General features: G+C 47.0%; 1 protein-coding gene across 1 annotated transcript; it reads right to left on the bottom strand.

Annotated features, from left to right (window-relative positions):
* Nucleotides 1-4,117: 4,117 nt before the first annotated feature.
* On the bottom strand, nt 4,118-15,703 carry LHX8 (LIM homeobox 8). Its single transcript, XM_042807738.1, has 8 exons — nt 15,548-15,703; nt 15,067-15,225; nt 12,016-12,137; nt 10,328-10,548; nt 9,797-9,900; nt 6,722-6,817; nt 5,477-5,660; nt 4,118-4,710 (listed from the first exon to the last, which is right to left on the bottom strand). The coding sequence occupies exons 1-8, from the start codon at nt 15,626-15,628 to the stop codon at nt 4,634-4,636; spliced, it is 1,044 nt and encodes a 347-aa protein (XP_042663672.1). The 5' UTR covers nt 15,629-15,703; the 3' UTR covers nt 4,118-4,633.
* Between the last annotated feature and the right edge of the window lie 6,381 nt (nt 15,704-22,084).

Here is a 22,084-nt window from a genome sequence, read left to right as displayed (position 1 = left end):
TTCTCTTATAACATATTTCTACCTTTTCTTATAACGGCACTAACTTTGCATGTCCTAAGGAGTGATGTATTGCAAGATGAAAACATAGGGGTTCAAGAAGGCATACTGCAAATCAGAGCTAAGCTGTAAAATTTCATAGGCGGGGGTGGGGGAAGAATCATCAGTTTCTTCAGAAGTAAAAACTCTTCATAACAGTTATTATACTTGCAAAAATTTAATGAATAAATGACAGGTGGAAATGCAATAAAATCAGCTTGCCTAAACTTTAAGCAACTCTTCAACTTCAGATGTAATCATAGAAAGGATGCAGAAACTAGGTATGATTACTATAATGCAACTATAAAAAAAACATGAACTTCTGACCAAAAAAGCCAACTCACAAAATCAGGCAGCATTAGCAAATATCAGCAAGGGTAAAGAAAACAGCATTGTGTGCATTTATTAATAAATCTAATCAAGAGTAAGGCTAGTGCTGATCTATTACTCATAGTCAAAACTATAGCCAGAGAATACCAGAAGGCCAAACTAGATCTTCACATGTATCAGTTTTGACTCAAAAAAACACCAAACAAACATAAAAAGAAATCTATGAACAAGTTCATACCAAGGCCAACAAAACCTAACTTTCTAGATGAATTCAAACTAAATGTTTTCAGGTAGCTTGAGCCTGCTGCACTTTCTCCAAGGACAACTGAGCCAGATAGCAGCCCCTCCAAACCATTAACTCTTATTTTTAAGAGGCACCAGAAGAAAGAATTGATACAGTCCCTAGAGCCCAGGAAACGGGCAGAGGAAAGCCAGGGAATGAAATAATGCAGTTTTTTTTTCAGTCTAATTATTTTATTCAATAATTTAAAAATCTTAACCACATCAGCAATAATAAGAATACAAACAATGAGACATACCAGCTCAACCTCCTTTTAACAGCTGTATGGGTGGTCAAGAAGTTGTACACGTCAGTGTGACATAAGCAAGATAGGGAAATAACCTATTCACACAATGCTTTCCCCTGTTTGAAAAATTTAATTACTGAAGGATCATGTTCTAGTCAGTATTTTAGTTAATTGCCTGAGTGACAGAATAAAGAGATTATTAGTGAATTTTTGACAACACAAAAGAGGCAGTACTGGGGAGCTCTGGACTGGAATTCAAAATTGTTCTGAAAATTTTGAGAAATAAGAAAGAAGTGGGGTGAAATTCATTATGGTAAAATAGAAGCTGCTTAGCTAAATTGCAGTAATCTCTAGAGAATGGTAAACCGGAGATATAACAGCTGGTGGTCACAAACAGAATGTGGAGGGCAGTATTATTAGAAGAAAAGTCATCATCCTGGAACATACAGCAATGAGCAGTTTACAATTTACATGCCCTAATCCTCCTGCTGACCATCAGTAAAGGCTTGGCTAAAACTGAGTTTTGTGCTTCAAGAAGACGGACAAAGAAAACAGCACAGAAACAATTAGACATTTAGAAAATATTACTTGGTATAAAAAAACTTCAATTGGATTTGTTTGGCAAGGAGGAGAAGCCTGAGAGTATTTTTTTTGTAGTAATTACCTCCCCATCCGTGTCTCACCCCCCTCAGTGACAGATTTCACATGGAATCTGTAAAAACTTCTACTATTGAAAACATTTAAGAACATATTAATCAAACATCTCCAGTAGCAGTAGCTAAGATATGTCATTGTGCCTTGGGGTGAAAAGCAGGCTAGAGAATGCCCAAGTACTTTTCAGATTTATCTTTATATAAACACAAACCTGTACTTCCAGTGAATAGCTGGAATTTCAAAACACCTAGATTCCAGTGTTTAATTGAAGACTGAAATATTTCTAAAAGATCTTGAAGATTCTGTAACAATAGACTGTTTCTTTACTCTGAAAACTGAAATACTACGAACTTCTCATAATAAGCAGATATCCTTTAGAATATGTGAAGTTTGCACTAGGAAGATATTTTTTGTCTGTATTTCTCCCTCCTCCTACAGCAGGTTGAATAAATTTTAGGTTTTGCCATATAGTTAACTTGTTCCAACATGCAATAACATGTGCTCCAGCCCCAACTTGCATTGGTAGGTCAGGGAAGAAAGGGGAAAAGGAAGGCAAGCCAATAGCCAGTCTTTTCACAGTACTTTTGAGATACCCGTAATTTTTCAGCAGTACTTCTTCCTTTGAGAACCTCCTGATGCAAAATGTATTTTGCATCATTGTTCAATTTTGGATTTCTTAAGATATGTTGCATTGAAACTATTAGCAAGTACCATATGACCATCCTACCTTGTAGGCTAAGCACCTGGGATCAGAGACAATATACTACAAATACGGTTCTCCGCAAAAGCATGCGCGTGGCAGAGCTCTGTATTGCTCCCTCTTCAAGATGGGTCACTTAAGTGATATGTTAAGACCAATTTATTTCACATGCCAATTTCATACAACATTTCAATTTTAAATTGAACCTGTGCAGTCTAAAAGGCACTGACTCAGCACAGTACATGTTCCTGCTGTAGTTGTATTCTCTTCCCGTACAGAGAGCCCATAAATTGCTCACCCCTCAATCCTACACTGACTTTAGAACTGAACAGAAGGGGGTGTTTCATAAATAAGGTTAGGCTTAATTTGTTTCAGGCAACTTGAAGCTGCTTAGTCTTTCAAATGAGAGTGAATAATTACTTTTCTTTAACCAAACTTGATGTTTTAAAATGCAACTTAATTTACAAGACAACTGAATAGTATTTTAAATTACCAAGTTATGTTAAGATCTAAACTAGCATTATTTAGCATTCACTGATAAAACTTCAGCCATAAGGTTTTCCTACTTGCACATCAGACCCAACAAATGAACAAAAAACAGCTTGTCTACCGATATGCATGCCGTTTTGTATCATGCAGATATATGGAGCTAGCTTAGGTACTGAAAACAACATACTGAATTCAGTATTCCACCCTGACTATTCCACTAAGAAGTTATGTATGTCAGAATAAAATGTAAAGTCAGTCAAGTTCCACAACACACCAGGTCTTTAGCGTGTTTTATGAAAAAAAAAAAAAATGTGGCAGAACAGTATTAACCTAGACAAATCACTGTGCCAGTGCAAACAGAACGCTTTTGCTACTCAGATTAGCTCAGACATCTAAGAATAGCACCTAAAACAGTGCCAACATTTAATTTATGAAACCTGGATAATTCAGAGCTTGCCAGTAAAGTTACACTCTTAAAAGCCATCACCTTTTCATGGTGGTAGGAAGAATACTACCTTTTCCACAATGAAATGGCTTGACCAGGACGGTTAAGAAATTTCACAGAGACGAGACACTAATTCATAGTTTGGAGAGAACAAAAGGACATGAACACACACACACACCCCCTTCAAAAGTATGATTTTTCTTCTGATGTTAGTAAAGTTTAGGTGTGCAGACAGGATCTACCCGCCTTACCTCCTTGAAGGAACCTAGTCTGGTGAAGACAAAAATCAGTTGAATTGATAGTACGCACTAGCCTTTGTCCATCAAATCAGTGTATCAAAACATGCTTTACAATTAAGTCTTAGCGTATTAAGAGTTTAAAACACAGTGCACTTTTGTGCATTTGACTGAATTCCAGTCTCTGTTCATACGCAGTTTGATACAGATCAGTCAAAATCCTGAACTAGATTTTACTTTAAAAATGCAGACTCTGTTTAAGTATTACATATTAGTTACCATCCTGCTTAACAAAATCACAAGATAAAACCACTGAAGAGAACAGAAGCTGTAAGTAGTAAAATATCAAAATGTTAAAGCAGATGCGAATTCAGGTTCTCCGCTTGCTGACGTAAATAACAGTTAAAAATCTATCTATTTAAAAATCCACCATTTTCCTTACCCTGCAGGTGTGCACCCTCAGGAGCAACACTGTTTTGTGTATATTTACTTTCAAGTTCTTATTTGGTACATTTCAAGACCTAAGCCCGCTAACAGATAAAAAAAAAAAAAAAAAAAGAGACAGATATGAACACTCCTGAAAGAGTAGGGGGTAGTGTACCTAAGTATACCAGGGACCTTCTCTTAAAAATGAAGATTCAAGCTAAGCATTTGACAAATGGTCACAGTTCAGCCATAAACACTGCAACATTTTTGCTTGGCATGCTACAGCAGAAACTTTATTCAGTTCATTTTGAAAATATTTGCAAACAAAATTTATTTTTGTAAACTCACAGAAATAAGCTTTAACATATAGGCTGTGTACAACTCAAATACAGGTAATACTTTTAACAATAATTTACAGATACAAACTAATGATAAACTACAATTTCACAAAGAACTGTAAACATTTTGCACAATTGTCAGTCCTTTCTTTTAGGCAAAGTGCTCTTTTGATGACAAATAAATTAACACACACAACTATAGTGGACTACTTCCAGACAATACAAAAAGGTGTTTAATAAGGCTTGTAAACAATGTAATAGTTATTTATGCAGAATCCATAAAAGTGTCTTGCAGGCTAAATATACTTACATACCTGGGCAGCAAAAATGATCTTGAAAATGCTTTAGATGTTAAATAAAAAGTTAACATTAATATTCCAATGATATTTTTAATACACAATAAATGACTTAAGGTTACATCCTTAACAGCTTATATCCCTGACAGAAAGGAATTAGGTGTGACTTAGTGGCAGTTGTGTCATTGAATGGGGTAGCAAAGGCTGGAGTCCAAGAGCTGTAGGTGAATGAGCTACAAAAACAGAAATATTTACCAGTCAGCTTCATCAGAGGTAGAAAAAGATTTATAAACTAGTAAATCCTATTGGGTAACCGTTCGCTGGTCCCAACCACCACAGCATGCTCCGTTTTCCCTAGCCCAGCATTCGCACTCCTCTACCCACAGCCCACCTTTACACCACCACTTTGGGGAAAACCGAGCTCAGGCCACACAGGCAGCTCAGTCTAGTTCTCCCAAAACCTTCACGGTCTCTCCTAATCACAAACATGAGTCAAAGTTGTTGACTTCCTGGGTCGTAAGACACACCGTGACTGAAATACACCTTTGACCACCAGCTTCCCCCCACCACGTGTTACTGTGAGGGAAGCTTAAGTTTTCAGTGAAGCTGGTGGATTGAGTGTACCTGTAGTCTTTGGGGTAAGAGCCAGGGAGAGTAGGTGATAAACAGTTTTCATAAAAATTACATACTATTAAAAAACATAGCATAGGTGTTTTAAGAGAGTGTTTGATTTCTTATTACTAGTATTCATAGTTTGGAGGAAGCACAAAAAGTGGTCTTCATACCCAGATCTTCTGCTGTGCTCTTACAGTGAGGGGCTACTGCTTGAAGAAGCACACTTCTTAATGAGGTGTAGATAGCAAGTACAGTATTAAGATATTCTATAAAGAATACTAGAAATTAAAAATCTATTAAATTTCTTTAATCCATACTTGGTACACTGTTCTTGCTATAGCCAATAAATGACTTTACTTGGATATGCGAAGCTGTTATACCTACCATCCATATAGCTGTGTAGAGCAGTTAACATAGTCCCATCCTGGGGTACGTACGCAGAGTATGCCATTTCTTCTAACATGGGTGGAGACAGCCTGGAGGGTTGAACTGCTGTGACAGGAGCAGTAGATGAATGATTAGGACTAACATGTTTCTTATGGCGTGCTCTGCAATTTTGAAACCACACCTGAAAAGGGGGGGAAATTTACATCATGTGATAGATAGCGTTCTGTTTCAACATTAGCAAAATAAAAACCTCTAACTTCAGCTGAATTTAGTACATTAAAGGCCCAGTTTAACTAAACACTGACAGCCCAAATGAAGACATACCCATTCTAAGCTTACACAGTGCCTCAAATAAGCACGGTCAAGTCAGGAAAGCTGTTGCAGTGATCAGCAGCCCACAAAGGATGGGCCCAGCAAGGGGCTGCAGAGCTCCCACGACAGGGGTCCCACCAGGCTGAGCAACAGCTCCCACAGCCCTGAGCACGTAAGGGTCACAGTCATCTCTGCACCCAAACGCTACTGACAGTGAAGCAGGTTTTTCACAGGATATCCACCACTTTCCTTTTTACACTGAAAAGTGTGCAAGCTTCCATTTTTTTAAGGCTTGATCACAGCTGCCAGATACCTCATTTCTATAGAAACACTCCATCAAACTTCCAGGCTAGAATGGGCCAAGGGAACCTGAAAACTTATTTTTATTTATATAAACATATAATATATTTTTAAAATCATATCTACGTATATAAAGAGCATGCATAAAATGTCTGCTGAGAGGCATCTTCAAGCAAAGATTCTAAGTTTGTGTTTCTCTCCGTTTTGGATGGCATGGCTATGTATTTTAACTCTGCTCTCTAGAACATATCACCACATAACTTACTCCTGATGTGTCATAATACAACCCATGTTCAAAAAAGGGTACAGGTTTTAAGAACAAACTATTAAAGTTAGAAATTTATATTTAGAAGAGCTTAGTGCCAATTGCTATACTATTTGGTCTGAGAAGTTTCTTCCTGGAAGATTATTAATCCTCCACACAAAGACCAAGAGGAATACTGCAAGTTTTCCAAATTAACATGTTTATTCTAGACCTACTCCTGACTAAGGATGTTGTCTGAAGTTACATTAAAACTTCCAGATTAGATCTTTTTCCATCTCAGAATAACTACATGGAAATGCGTAACGACAATTTTCTCCAATGGATGAGTACCAGACTTCGTTAGTCAAGTAACTTAGCATGGCTACCTGTATAACACGCCTGCTCAGGCCTGTTCTTTCTGCCAGTTTTTGAAGCGTCTGTGCATCTGGATTGTTGTCCTGCGCAAACTGTGCTTGCATAACCTGAAAAGAAAAGGTAAGACCGCAGTTTTTTTGTGTGCAGTCCTAAAAGCAGCATTAGAGACTCCTCTCAAACTGTGGTCTTACCCCTTAACTGTTTTTAAGAAACTGTTATAATCACTAGCCCCCAGATGGCAGTCTCCAGTATGTAAAAGGGGGAAAAAAAAAAAAAAGCAAATCCCCCCAAAGCCAAAATACAAGCCCCTTTTTACGCTTAACTGAGCTGAGACATTTACCAGAAATGAAAGAAATTAATTCTGTTTGGCAGTAATAAGAGAAAAAAAAAAAAAAAAAAAAAGGACATGCTCTGTTATGATTGCATTAAAAGGACTGCGGGAAAAAATTCACTATAAAGCAATTCATACGTGCTTGATAAAGAAGATGTCTATAGCAGCAGACCACAGCACACAGCATAAGGAAAGAATGAACTTTGATCCACCTCTCTGAGCTTGCCAGTCACCATCTGCATCTTATATGGAGCAACATAACCCTCCTTTCAGCTGCATGGAGGATACAGGCAACTGGGAAGCACTTTGTGCCTTGTCTACCTTTAACTGACCTGAGGAACACAGAGGGTCCACCTTGGCTGACCTGCACTATCTAATTGTTTGGTTACCCTCATCTTTTTACAGAAAATTGAAGTGAACATTTGTCACCAGGATATGAATTACATTTTTCTGAGCAAGTAGATGTCAACTTGGCCTGCATCATGAACAGTTTTAGAGCCTGTAAGAGTTTACCTTATTTAATGAAGTAAGACTTCATGGATTTCTACGGGGTATCTTCAGCAACTTAGTAGTTTCTCATTTCTGAATTTTGACCCTTGATGGTCTGCACATTTTGCCTGGCTTCGTCTTTGAAGATTCAGACTACTTCACATTCAGAAACGTTGAAACTATTTACTTTCCTACTGTTTCATAAGAAGTCATGAAAAACAGTGGATGTCCTTTTATAAAAGTCCTTCGTGAGGTGTGTTACTACATGCTGCCACTCTGTCACTTATCCCTCTGATGCTTCTCTTGCTGGATGTCTTATACCAGCATCGAGGACAGGTACAGAGACAGATACACCAAGCAGATAACAAGTGTCATTAAATAACAAGAGGCCCCAAGTTCAAGCACCTGCTGAAGTAGGTTACAATCTATTTAAAATAAACAGGAAAAGAGGGGAACATAGAAGTTTCAATGACAGCAGATGGGAAGAATCCCTGAATACAGTTCCTACCCTGATGGCTGGGACTCTCCCACACTCAGCTACAGCTGGAAAAGAAGGTTCCCTTTCACAGAACTTTGAGATTTATGTCTAGAGCCCTTGCACTGTGCCCTTGTCAAATTATTGCCAATTGTTTTGTATTAACAACACATTCTATCTCCAGTCATAGCTGAAAGAGCAAATCAAGCTTTGAACAGCCACATGCCATGTTATATAGCACTGCTTACATGCTTCATGTGTTATTACACCTCAACTTTAGTTTTTATCAACTGCTTTCACCGTGAACAAGGAGAGGACAGGCTAACGAAACAGAACTCAGACTGCGATAGTAGAAAACAAATGATATAGTGGCCATGTCTGACCAGAAACGCAAACACGTTAAAAACCGAAAGTACAGACGCATAGTGAGGACTAGGTAGAAAGCTGCTGCTTCCTTCCCACTGCAGGTTGAAACCTCTGAATCTGGTCTCACTGACACCCCCTTCATTGGGAGTTGGCTCCATCATGGTGTTTTTTTCCTGGAAAGCTAATTTAAAGTGATCCAGAGAGTGAAATAACTTGCATTTGAGGCAGTCCAGAGCCAACTCTTGCCAAGGCAGAGACAAGAAGCCTCGAAAGCAGAACGGATGCAGGCAGTCCCGCTCTCTCCCCCTTCAGAGCAGGCTTAACCCGATGGAGAAGGGTGTGGGGGGGTGTTCCATCTGGTCCAGACTTCCTAGTTCCCACTTCCCTTAGTCCTGACCATGGGAAGGAACAGAACTAGCGGCTGAGCTAATATAAAGGGTTATCTGAAAAACATACTTCAACAATGTTCAAGGACAAATTGGACAGTACAAGAATTGCTGCTAAGTACTTCAAAGGCACCTTCCCTTTATTTCCCTCCACCCAGCTCTATGAAAAAAGTCTTGGGGGTTTTTTTATCCCTGAAGGATGCAGCATTAAATACTAGAGGTAGGTCTTGAAATACAACACCAAGACTATAGTATATTTTTAACAGGCAAAGCTCAAAGACTGAGGAAATCAGTACATGAAACATTTTGGAAGGCCTGGGAGAAGAGAAGGAAGGAAGGAAAGCAAAGGTGACTTGCTGTTGATAGTCTCTCTTCCTGTTATACAGGAGTATAGCCGAGGCTATGTGATCTAAAAAGCAAGTACTGAGAACCATCCTGGAAGGAAAAAGGGCAATCAAGAAACAGATGCGCAACTATTCCCCATCTTCTCTCTAAGCCAAAGCAAACCAAGAAACAATCATTGACAGGAGTCAACCCTCTGTTCACATGAATATAAACAGGAACCCACAATACTTAACTGTTTTGAGAACACAACTTTTTGCAGTCCTTATTGTGCATTACAACAAAATTCAAACTTCTATCCTGTTAATGTCTTGAAGTCATGTACAGTACCCATCCTTAGTACAACTCTTCACATTACATAATTCTAAAAATATTTTGTCTTTATTATGTGTAGCGATGTAAATGCCTGATTAAATAGATTTCATCGAGCAATCAAAATAGAACCACCTTTTTGTTTCCACTCTGCAGAATTACTGGCTGCCTCCAGGGAAATAAAAAGCTTGAAGAGTAACTATTTCATATTAAACTGCTGAAGCTAACAAACAATTCCAGAAACATGCTGTGTCTTGATAGTTTATGAAATAGTTTAAAACATGCAAGCTCCTTCTTTCGCCCCATATGCATCTGATTTCCTACTGGTTCAGCACCTATGTCCTAAATACAGCTGAACTATGCAAGTTTTTAGCACTGCCTCTACCTGGAGTTGATCTGCCGTGAAGCTGGTCCGAGCTCTTTTTGCTGGTTTTGGATGATTAACATCTTGTTCTGTTAGTAATGCTCCTTCCACACTAATCCCATTACCTGAAGCATTAAAAAGAAAACACTGTCTGCTAAACATTCATAAGCCAGACTGTCCTCCAACAATAACCAACAGTACATGGCCAGCTGAATTTCAGCTTTAAAAAAAAGCCATATTCTGTTCAAAGTCAAATTGATCTGGCACCATTACACCCCAAATGACTCCCTTGCAAGCGAGGGGAGGAATAGATCCAGCATGGTATTTTATCAACTACATATGCTCTTACTTTCTTTTCCTTAGGACAGAAAACAAGTTATACAAACTTTAAAAAAATTAAAACATCAAATAATTTGCACATTATTTTAATTCAAGAACCTGTGCTTCCAGCCTTCGTAAGGATAATTATCTCTTAATAAGGAAGATGAAGTAAAACTCAACAATTTAATTAAAACTAAACCACAAATATAGTACTTTAAAACAGTACGTTACCATTTTCAACTTCTCTTTTCAGATTGTCCAACATGCAGTCGTAATGTACTCTACAAAGGACTTTCTCTTCAACCAAAGCAAACTCCTCTCCAGTAGAAAGCTGTCTTTTGCAGGAGAAGCACGCAAAACACGCCAAGTGGTATACATTTCCTTTAGCCCTTCGAACCCAGTCAGTCGAGTGGATGTGCCTCCCACAGCGGGAGCAGCGGGTGCCGTACCGCCTGTAAAAGCGAAGGCAACAGGAGGGTGAAGGGACCCACGGACGCGTACCCTCTGGGGGGGGCAGAGGCAACCAGGATGTGGCAGCACAGCAGGGACCCACAGCAAGTACTCTGACCACAAAGGATGAGGGGACAGCATAATTGTGGGGTTTTTTTTGGAAAAAAATTCATCAAGTTTGAGTTGGATAGCTTAAGGCAAGGCTACTACTGAACTACAGAAGTTAGTATGTTCGTAAGGCAAAGAGTAAAATTGAAACACCTTAACGGCTACACGAACTCACAACTCTTCATCTTCCCTTTTATAAAGAAAGGCTCTTTAAAAAGCTGTAAGTGGGAGATGGAAACAGCTAACACTGTGTTCAAAATTCTCCCAATTATTCGAATGTATTTCACATTACCCTGCTGGTAGTCTGAATTATTATACTTAGCTGCATCATCCTTCACTAATCATTCAGTCCCCTTCAGCAGAAGGGGGAAAACCTGTATCTTCATAGTTATTTCCTTAATTACCATCACATTAGGATTTTAAAAGAAATTCAAATATCTGCAAGTATTTACATTACTACTGTAGAATATTTGTCTTTGAAGAGGAAACTAGCCACCAAGATATGTTCATTATTTAGATAAGAATTTGTCCTGAAAAAATCTTTGCAGACTCCTAAGTTTTTTTTGAAGTCCCGCAAAACTTAATTTTTCCAGAAGTTCACAGTATTCAGCCTCGCCCCTCCCTCTCAGTGTCTAAACTGACTAGCTGAACATAATCCATTCACCGCACAAGCGAGAATCCCATAGTTTGGTCTGGGGAAGTACTAGCAAGCACACCAAAATTAACAGCAAAAATTTTTGCTACTTTCCGAATTGAGTATTTTGTATCATGAGTACTTTCAACGCCAGCACGAATAAGTAGTATTCTTCCTTGTAAGATTAGACAATCTTGAAGAATGATTCACAATCCAAATCAAATTGATCACAGAAAGGTGTAACTGCTGAAAGTTTCTTTTAAAGATCATGGGATTTATTCTGGGTTGCTTGTGTAGTTCCATGCGATACCCTGAAGTCTCATACCAGTAGCATGCTAGTCCAAATGGAATATTATCTCAACTCTACCTTGTATTCTCTCAATCAGCATTACCTAAGGATGATTCTTTGCACGTACTACAGATTTACAACCTTACAGTAACAGGGACTCTTCCCCTGTATGTACAGAAGTAAATTATTGTATAAATGCAGTAGCTATGCATAACAATGTAGAGGAGCAGAGGGGGAGACTTGGTAGGTAGTTACAGGAAACCAACTTGGGGTTTCCCCAAGTCCCTCTGCAAGAGATGTCAGTGTTTATCTACTGAAAATAAACATAGCAAATAAAAACCAAAGAGCTTAAATGTGCATTTTAGTTATGGCTTAAGCAAAAGAAAACAAGCAAGTATAACATGTTACCTAAGAAAATTATATTCCTATATGATATACCTGAAATAATCAAGTTTACAGAAGATATCTTTATCTTTGATGTAGCAGCTGGTATGTCTTCCTAGGGACGTTCTGCAAACACTGCACGAGAGACAGCGCACATGCCAGCAGAGGTCGTTTACCTGCAAAAACACAGAAGAAAAAATACCCCTTAATGTTTGTGCTGCCAATATTACAGTTCATATTTACAAAAGCTATTTTTCCATCCACACAGACAAGGCCAAAAGTTACATGTATTCACAGAAAATTTATCTTCAGGGCAAAACATTTTTCCTATAGAACTGCATGTATATTAAAGGTTAATTAATTTGATGGAGGTCTTCAGAATAAACTTTCATGGTTTTGTAATTAAAAGCACCAGAAGTGGAAGCAAGAGATTCAAGTTCCACATAGGTATTTTGTGCCCAGTTCTGTTCTCATAGCATTAGAGTAATAAAGCAAGTTCTGGCCTCACATGACCTTAGGGAGGCAGCTAACTTACATACTTTTATTTCCCAGTCTGTCAAAAGTCCTGCCTAACAACAAACAAACTTTGAAAAATGATTTGAAATTTTAAAATATGAGTATTGAAGGGGGAAAAAAAAACGTCTGTCAAGTGGAAATAAACCATGAACCACATCTTGATTTGCCAGGTTTCTGTTAAAGTGAACAGAGTGTGAACTTCAAAATATCAACAGTTGCTTTAATAGCAAATTGAACAGTTCTTTAGAATGTAATATCCATAGTGAAACTAGACATAGTCATGGAAAGAAGCAGAGATCAGCAGTTTTCAAAAAACTTGCATATAATTTTGGGGCAAATAAGTTGAGTGCAATTATTTTTATTTCTTTTTTCCTATAGAGAGAACTCTTTGTCATGCAGACACTGTGCATCACACATCAGCTAAATAACCTAAATACTTTGAAAACCCAAGATTCCCAGTGACTGTAAAAATTAATAGCCCTCTGGATAGTCCCATGCTGCACAGGAGGAATTCTGTAAACCAAACAATGACTCAGTTTAGATTTTTTTTTTTTTTTAATTTTATGAGCCAATTTCTCATCTCATACAGAACAGCTCACATACTGCCTATGGCAAAGCAGATTTGAGATAATCCAGGATGTGCCATTCATCAGAACACTGCCAGACAAACCACAGAAAGCGAGGTATTGACTCCAACACTCATGCTGGAATCACCCTTTTCAGTCATTCTTCAGGGAGGTTATTACGTTGCAGTTTGCAGCTGCCCAACACTCTCCCAACTATTAACCTTCTTGGCAGCCAGCTTCCCCGTATGCTGACATATTTACACCACAATATAATGTGAAGCTGTTGATAACGGCTGTCACCAAGTTGATCCTCAAGCATTTCTTCAGGGGCTGCACCAGAGGCAGACACAGGGCAGCAGCACTGGGCCCAAACCAACCCTGATCAGCGGTGCCCCCAGCATTCCCCCCCCAGGACCCCCAGCACAGGCAAGGGGAGCCTACATGCAGCCAGGCTGCTGGTGCTCCGCTCTGTGGAGTGTGAGCTGACACCCCGGCCTCACAACGCTGACCCTGCTGCCTCTCCTTCAGGAGCCAATGCTTTTCTGCAGGACAGGACATCAACAGCTTTGATAGTTCTCCCATTTGATGTTGCCGGTCTACATTCTTATTAATTTACGGGGCTGCAGATGGAAGACGTATTGCTGATGATCAGCAAGCTACCAGTTTACCAGCACAGATTCCTTTCTGTGCCTATGCAGGAAGCAGTAATAGCTAAGCTAATAAGCCAAGTTTAAGGCTAAATAAATCGTTTAGTGGTCTTTTGCTCCAAGTCGCATTATCCCAGTTGTTCAAACAGGACACAGCAATGATCAGTAAAAACGAGCTACCAAAACGTCACAGGAGTTAATGGGACTGGAACCGACTTCAAGTTAGCTCTGCTTCCAGCCCTACTGCGCTATTCATGGGCGAGCCCAGCCTGCTGCAAAGGTCGTTGGGATTTACCAGAACAAGCTAGCAGCTCCCCCACACCTGCACCTACCCTATTTTAAACGAGCATCAAGCCAGCATACACATTCCTTTGACCTCCTCACCCCAATGGAGATCTAAGCAAATGATCTAATAACAACATCGAGATGTTTTCAGCAGTGCTACAGACTTTCACTTTGCAGGATATACAGTGGCTTTATTTAAGGCAGCATCTAATGGAATCAAGTGACTTCTAGGATGACTGCTTAATCTCGCTTTTGAAAGGAGAGGGGACAAAAGTCCTACCCAGGATAATATTAATGGCTGTAATGCAGAAGGACAATAGCCCCCCCCCCAACCACGTTAACACTTTAAACAAAGTCACATGGTTTCGTTTGTTTTTAAATTATTTTACTCAGTCCCTAATGCTAAGGCTAGCAAAACTACTCTATATAATCACACAGCTTGCTTCCTTCACAGACATTGCTAGACCACCTTTTACAGGAATAACTTATTTCTACGTTTCTCAAGAAGCACTTTTTGGCCTTGAGATTCACGACACCGCACCTGAAGGTTTATTTTAGCTAATAACAAACGGGTCACACCGTCACAGCTTAACCAGGAGCACAAAGCACAGCAAGGATATTGTCCATGTTCCAAACCATTAGTTTTCGTCCCCGCTCTCTCCTACGGCGCGTCAAGAAAACACACCACCAGCGCAGGAAAAGCGTTACCCAAAACGTAAACGGCAATTCAGTTTCCCCCCGAGGTCTGAAACGCAGACACGCGTGCAACTAGCTTATTTCTTTTACGCGTTCCCGCTGCTGCAGGAACTCCACTCGCGCTCGCAAGCCAAGGGGGGCACGCCGTTGCGGGTGGGGCAGGGAGCAAATCGCGACGACGGCAGATGCCGACAGCTCGAGCGACGGCGGCCGGGAGGAAGGCAGGCTTCCTCGCATCCCGCTCAGCCCGGCGCCCTGAGCTCGCCCGGCGCCCCCGACGGCCCCGGGGGGCTCCCCCCGGGCAGCCCGGCCGCCGCCGCCCCGCAGCAAGGCCGGGCCGCCGTGCCACGCCGGAGGGGAGACGCTGCCCGGCGGAGCCCGCGGGGCGCCCCTACCTTCAGCAGGTACTTGTCCACGATCTCCAGGCCGCAGCTGCTGCAGACGCACTTGCCGGGGGCGCAGCCGGAGCCCGAGGCCATGGACCGCGGCGAGGAGGAGGGCGACAGGGCGGCGGAGGAAGAGCAGGAGTCCTCGTCGGCCGCTGCGGGGCTCGCCTGCGGGGGAGCGCACGGGAGACCGCGGTCAGCGCCCAGCCCCGCCGGCCGCTGCCAGCCTCACCCGGTAGAGGCGGGGGGGGGGGGGGGGGGGGCTCCGCGCCGGCCCGGTCTGCCGGTACCTGCTGGACCCCGCCGGCAGCCAGCGCTGCTCCGCGGGGCCGAGCGGAGGGGCCGCTCCCGGAGCCACCGGACCCGAGCGGGGAGCGGCGGAACCGCGGAACGACAAGGGGCGGCCGCCGCCACGCACCGGGCACGGGCACCGGCGCCGCGCTCGCCCCACGCCGCCCCCTCCCCGCCGGCTGCCGCCCTCCCGGTGCACCTTCTCCGAAGGGCCGCCGAGCGCGGGAAGGTCCTTGTCCTCCAGCCTGCAGACGAACATCGGGTCGCTCTTCCAATACATGGCACTGCCCTACTGCATACCAGCTCCGCTGCGGGCGGCGGGGGCGCGGCGAGGCTGCTCCGGGGGCTCCGCGCCAGGTCTCTGCTCTCCGCGCCTGCAGGAAAAAAGTTTTGTTTTCAAGTGGGTGGACCCCGCCGCACGGGGACCTGCCTCGCTGGCCTCACCTCCTGCGCAAAACCCGCCTTCAGAGCATGGCGGGATCGTTATCTCCGCCACCGAGCCCGCGCCGGGTTTTGTGCCGGGGGAGAGGTGGGGGTGGGGAAGGAAGGGGGGGGGGGGAAGAGTTGGAGGGAGAAAACAACAACAACAAAAATCAACGAAACAAAAAAATAGAGGACACCCCCCACCCCCGGTTTGTATTCATCGTTTGCCACAGCTTCCCCCCTCCGCCCGAGTCTAAACAAAGATTCGAGTTACATCTCTATATTAGCAAAGACGACAAACACGGCGGAGAGCGAGAATACGTGCGAACGGGAAAGGTTTTTCCATTCTGCTGAAACCCAAAGCCCCAGCGTATTCCTATAGCGTAGACTCACAACTCCTAAATCTGCCTCGCTGCTTCTACTCTTATCCGCGCCTCCAAGATCCCATGATAAAACCTTTCTCATTAACCTAAAAAAGGAGCATCTGAGCTGCCCAAAGGCCGTACCGTTTCTCCGGTTCTGAAATCAAGCCTGAAAGACCACGGCTGTTGTTAATTAACGTCAGTGTCTTCGGTCGCGCCGTGGACAGAGGGTGTTAGGAGCTGGCTGTCCACAGGTCCCCGCATAACTAGAAAATTTCTTTCAGCGGAGGGGGGCCGTAGGTTACCGGTACGCTTTTCCCACGATTACAAACCTTGCCCGCAGAGTTCCCTCAGAGTAAATACCGCTGGTGTTCTCGGAACATTTCAGGAGAATAAAGCAACAGCTTGTCCATCGCAGGTGAGGTAAATAACCGGGGTGTCTGCTTCTCTGCACGTATTTAACTAGCCAGGTGTTTTTAATTAAACTTGTCGTTATGTTTCCATCTCCCCTCCCTCCCCTCCCCCCCCCAGTTTCAGCTCTGCCTGACGATAGATGTATGACATGTTGCAGAGCCTCCTTAGAGCAAACTGAGAGAATAGCCCGTACGTTTAGAAATACGATGTTTGATAAAAGGCAATTTTTCTTTTGATAAGCGGTATGAAGGGAGAAGCCTCGTGTTCTTCCCCCTCTAAAAATTATGATCATGGTTTCAAATCCTAGGACCCGATTCGGCAGGACCGTAACTGAACGAGTGGCGGTGTCGAGCCCTGGTAAATCCGGAACGCTCTCAGTCACTCGTTTGTCCCGAGTGAAAACCGATCTAACCCTGGATAGAATGTCACTTGAAATTAGTCCTAATGTCCCTAAAAGCCGCTGCCACAGCGAGGCAAGTAGTGTTTTGGTGGTGTTGTTTTTTTGGGGAGGGTTGTTGGGGGTTTTTTTGGTGGTGGTGTTGGGTATTTTGTTTGTTTTGTTTTGGGGTTTGTTTTGGTTTTGTGTTGTGTTTTTTTTTTTCGGCCGCGACGATGCGCGGCGCGACCGCCAGCTAGCCCGGGCGCGGCGGCAGCGGCCCGGAGCCCCGAGCGGCTCTGCGGCGGCGGGCGGACGGGGGGGACCACCGGCCCCGGACAGCCCGGCCCGACCCCCCGCCGGCCTGGACGGGGCTTTCGGGCGCCTCCCCGGGCCGGACCCTCTCCCTCGACGGTCGGCGCCGCCGGAACGCGGCCGCGTTAGCCCCGCGGGGCGAGGGCCCGCAGGCTCCGGGCTCATCTGCGCGCTTCCTGCGGTGCCGCCCGCCGCGGGAGGCGACGGGCTGCCGGGCCCCCCGCTCCCGGCCCGGAGACCACGCGGCGGGGTGTCCCCGTCTGCAGCGGGGTGTCCCCGTCTGCATCGGGGTGTCCCCGTCTGCAGCGGGGTGCCACGGGCCGCCACTAGCCGAGCGGCGAGTGTCCGAGGGCACGCTTCAGCGCGGTCCCGTGGGCGCCGGCGGCGAGGAGTGCGCGTCCGAGCCCACGGAGAGCTCGGCCCGCAGCCGCGTCCAGCAGGGAGCCCACCGGGATAACTGCTCCCACGCTCTGCGCGGATGTCCCCGTCCGTGACCATCAAAGGTAAGGTATTAGCGCTATCGCGACAGAAAACGAGCACCTGGTGGGGAGGCCTCCAGGGGGAAGTGCCGCGGAGCAAACGGGGGCCAGACCCGCCGTGAGGAGAGCTCTCGGTAAGCCCCGGTGTGTGACGAGACAGCTGCACGGCCGGGAGCAGCGCGGAGTTTCTCGCTCGTCGGTCGTTTTTCTGCGCCGTCAACGAGTTAGTTCGGGGCGCTCGTGCGGGCTTCGCGGAGGGCTGCGTATTAGATGTCTATAAAATAGCTCCCTTTCTGTATGCATACACCTCTTCTCTCTGAAAAAAAAAAATATAGCAGTGGCGGCCAACAAAGTAAATCCCTGCGTTGCTTTCCACGGCGATTGCGAACGTGCAGCAGCAACTCATAAAGCGCGTCTTGGAGGAGAAGCAGCGTGCGGCAGGTTTCTCCAAGTTTGTTACTGTTTTCAGAGCCCGGTCCCCACGGCGCTGGCGCCCCGCGCCCGCCCTCCAACCCGCCGTTCCCTCCGCGCCCTGCCGCGGCTCGGGGCTCAGCAGCGGGAGCGCCTCTGGGTGTCTCGCCGCGCCCCCCCCCCCCCCCCCCCCCACGGCCGCGGTGCGAGTGTCGCGGCGGGGCGGGGGACACGCTGCGGGGGTACGAGGCGCGGCGGGGCCTCCCCGAGGGCTGCGCGGAGCCGTGGGCTGGGTCGGCGGTCGCGGGGGCGCGGAGGGGCAGGAGGACAAAGCGCCCCGAGAACCGCCGCAGAGACAGTTACTGCTATGGCCGCGGGTCCTTCGCAGGAGGTGAGCGGTTTTGCGGAGTTTGTTGGAAACAGGCGTTACTTCCGAGAAGAAATGCTAGACTGTATGCAGGGTGGACGTGGAAAGTGCATGGGCTTGGTCATATGGACTCCATCTGTGCTTCGCCTGTGCGCTTTTGTCACCTCTCTCTCCAGAGTCCGGTCTAAACTTCATCGTTTCAATTACATGCCCTCGGTATTTTAGCGAGTGTTCCTAGCATCGTTTTTGGAGGAGATGAAAACACGCAGGCTTTAGGGAATTTACGATTTCTGCGCGCCCTCGTGTCCGAGCTGCTGTCTCCACGCACACCGGAGGGATGTACGGCTCGGATGCTGCTTTAATCCCGCTGCTCCTCGCCCCGCGGGCTCCGCGCTTCGGGTGCCGGGCCCTGCGGAAGGACCCCGCGGCGGGGGTGGGTAGTGGGTGTCCGTCGACGGGCTCTCAGCAAGGAGAGACGGGAGAAAAGGGGAACCTGCAGGGGGGCAGGCAAGTCTGCTGCGGCCGGGCCGAGTAGGGTGGCCCCGGCCTGGTCCTGTCGAGGCTGAGACCGAAGCGGCGTCTCCCGTGGGGCGTCCCGGGGAGGACTACGTCTAGTTCTGATTTCTCTCTCTCACAAGTAATGCAAGGATGTGTGTGGGTGGGAGTGCTAAGCAGTTGCACATAGGAGAGGTCTCTGAAATACGTGACGGTAAGACACAGCACGAAGAAAATGCTGAACGCGGGGAGTTAGGGTTGTTTAACGGGAGGGTGTTGGCATACGGACTTAATCGAAGGCTGCCCCGTGGCGCAGGTGCGTGCGGCTGGGTGTTTCTCTCTGGAGGTTGCTCTAGCGAAACTGGTTCTCCCCTTAAAACACGGCCTGCAGAGAAATTAAAAATGGCATTGTGATCAGTCTGCGAAAAACGGGCACTGAAACTAGGGCCGCCCATCCCCGACTAGTCCCGTCGGGCACGGCCGTGGTCGCTGCCCGAGCGACGCGTCCCCGCGCCCAGCACCAGCAGCTTCCCCAGCGCCCTGCCCGGCTCGGCAGCGCCCCAGGACACCGGCGACCCCCCCCCCCCCCCCGCGCTGGCTGCGCCTCCGCGGGTGCCGCAGTCCCGGCGGGACGAGCGTTTCGCTCGCGGTGCCTCCCTCGCGCGGCGGTCGGGGGGGGGGGCGCGGACCTGCCCCCGCCGCGCTCCCCGCTGCGGGACCCGCCGGGCCCCCGCCGCCCGCCCCCGTCCCGCCGCCTGCTCGGCCGGGGCTCGGGCGCCGCGCGGGTGGGAGGGCGGGCGTTGCCCCCGTTAGCGGGTGCGCGCCCTCCCCTCGCAGTCTCACCTCCCCGCCCGCCCACGGGCCGCTGGGTCTCTCCGTGCTCCCGCGGGAGGCTGGGGCGAGGCGGGGAGGAGGGCAGGCGGCTCCCGCTCCGCAGTTTGGTCCTTGTGCAACCGCGGGGCCCTGCGGTCACCTCCTCCGCCAGCAGCTGTCTGTCAGGACAGACAGCCCGGGGAGGCCAGCCTGACAGCCATCGCCGCACGAAGTTCACTTCCATGCAAGATCCCTTCCCGCGTCCAGCCATCTTCGTACTCGCACTTGGGTGTTTGCACACCTGCCAGTATCCAGAGGTTTTCCATCTGTAGACCGCAGCGTCCTGGGCTGTGGAAGACAGGCAAGGAAATCAAGCCAGCACTCTGGGGCTTGCTCTTTGTGAGTTTGCATCCCGACTGGCTCCAGCCACTGGTAAAAGCTGCAGGGTTTGGACTAGCCCTGAATTCTTGGTTCTGGGCTGGTTTAACAACAAGTAAATGAGCCCAGTCTCTTACCAGTGACCTGTTTTCCAAGTCTGTGCAATGCAGTTTTCTTGGGCCAGGATGTCTGTCTCCTGTTTGTGGGTCCAGGATCTTCCAAAGCTGCACGCATGTGGCTTTTGTTCATGGCTGTTACAGCGTGGAGCTCTGTCTTGCTTAATTGTGAATGACCAGATCAGTCAAAGGGAAAAGTTTCTATTTCCTAATTGGATTCCTGAGCTAGTGGTTCCCCCACCAACATCCAGAACTTGATGCAATTTTTTTGTTTGTTTGTTTGTTTGTTGTTGTTGTTTTGTGGGGTTTTTTTTTGCTGTTGTTTTTTGTGTGGTTTTTTTGTTTGTTTGGTTGTTTTTTTTCCTTTTTTTTTTTTTGTTTTTTTTTGTTTTTTTTTCATTACAGGAAGAAAACCTGGGGCTTGGGACAGGGAGGCAGAGGGCAAGAAGGGAGTTAAATGGGATGCAGCCCTGCATCTTTTTAGAGCACTGGCCCTTGCACTGCGAGAGGAAGTGCAGGGAGTAATTTTGGCACCCCAGTGTGTAACTGCAACAATTTTGCTTCATTTACTGAGATCTGCTTATGTCACCTCGTGGTCCCTTCACTATAAACAGACTATCTGGATGAAACCTGTGCATATTCGAATTAAATGTTGCACCTATGCGTTCCTGAAATCGCGGTAGACACTTTTATCTAGAAATTTACTTTTTAAGCGTCTGTGCTAACTGTGTCACACTGTCATTGTTAGGGAAAGTGACAGAGACAGGAAATTAAAGCAGCGATCAAATTATGTAAAAGAACATTTTGCCTTTAACGTACTGGAGGGCAAAACCAAAATGGAAACCATCGCAGGTTGTTTATAAATACATGGCTACAAAGCTCCCTACATGTTTTCAGCTGTAAGGATGTCCTGTTTTCTGTGAGCATGGTAACTCCATGCTGAAGGGCCTGAAAGGTTCCCCTGAGCTATCCTATCTGCCCGCTTAATTCCCTTCACTTCTGTTTATGTGATGAATAAACACTACTCTGGCAGGAGACCTGGGCCGTCAAATGGAAACGCGTGTGCCGGGGGGAGGAGGGGGCCCGCCGGAGCCGCATTCGCTCGGAGGATTTTCAGCTCTTTCGGCCGCCGCCGTTGAGGACAGGGACCCTTTCTTCCCCGCTCACCCCCGCGGGCTGCGAGAGGAGGCGTCGGGCAGGAACCCCTCTCCTCGACGGGCTTTTGCGAAGCATCCGAGGGCCTGCGGCAGCAGGAGGGCTCCCTTGTAGGAGCGACCCCTGCCCCACCGCAGGCTGCCCACCTGCTCCCGCCCCCGCTCGACCGGGGCCGGGGCCGCAGCCGACGGCCGGGCACACCAGCGGCCCGTCGGAGCTCGCCCCGGCCGGCGGTCCGCGGCGAGACCCCGGGTGGGCGATGTGGAAAGTCTAACCCCTGCCGGCTCTCCCCGAGGAGCCTGTGTTGCGGTGCCCCGCCCCGGCGGGGGCGCGGTCAGCGTGTCCGCGGTGCTGCGCGCATCTTCCGCGCCGTCCGGTGCGCCCGGCCGCCTCAGTGCCCCCCGGGCCCCGCTCTGCCATCCTCCCAGCGTCCCGCTCCGGCCGCGAGTGCCGGCGGGGAGCGGGCGCTGGAAGGACGGAGGTGGCAGAGCAGGGCAGGCGGAGAGGGGACGGCCGAGGCGAGACGGAGCAGCCGGCGACCGATCCCGGGCAGGGCGGGCCCGGACGGGGCCCCCCCCCGCCCGACTCCGCCGGTCAGGGCAGCCGCGGGCCCGGACGGGGCCCCCCCCCCT

Source organism: Tyto alba, unplaced genomic scaffold (genome assembly GCF_018691265.1).
Source record: "Tyto alba isolate M040663 unplaced genomic scaffold, T.alba_DEE_v4.0 Super-Scaffold_1000006, whole genome shotgun sequence".
NCBI lineage: Eukaryota > Metazoa > Chordata > Aves > Strigiformes > Tytonidae > Tyto > Tyto alba.
Note: the sequence above shows the minus strand (reverse complement) of the source record. Positions and strands in the feature narration are given on the sequence as shown.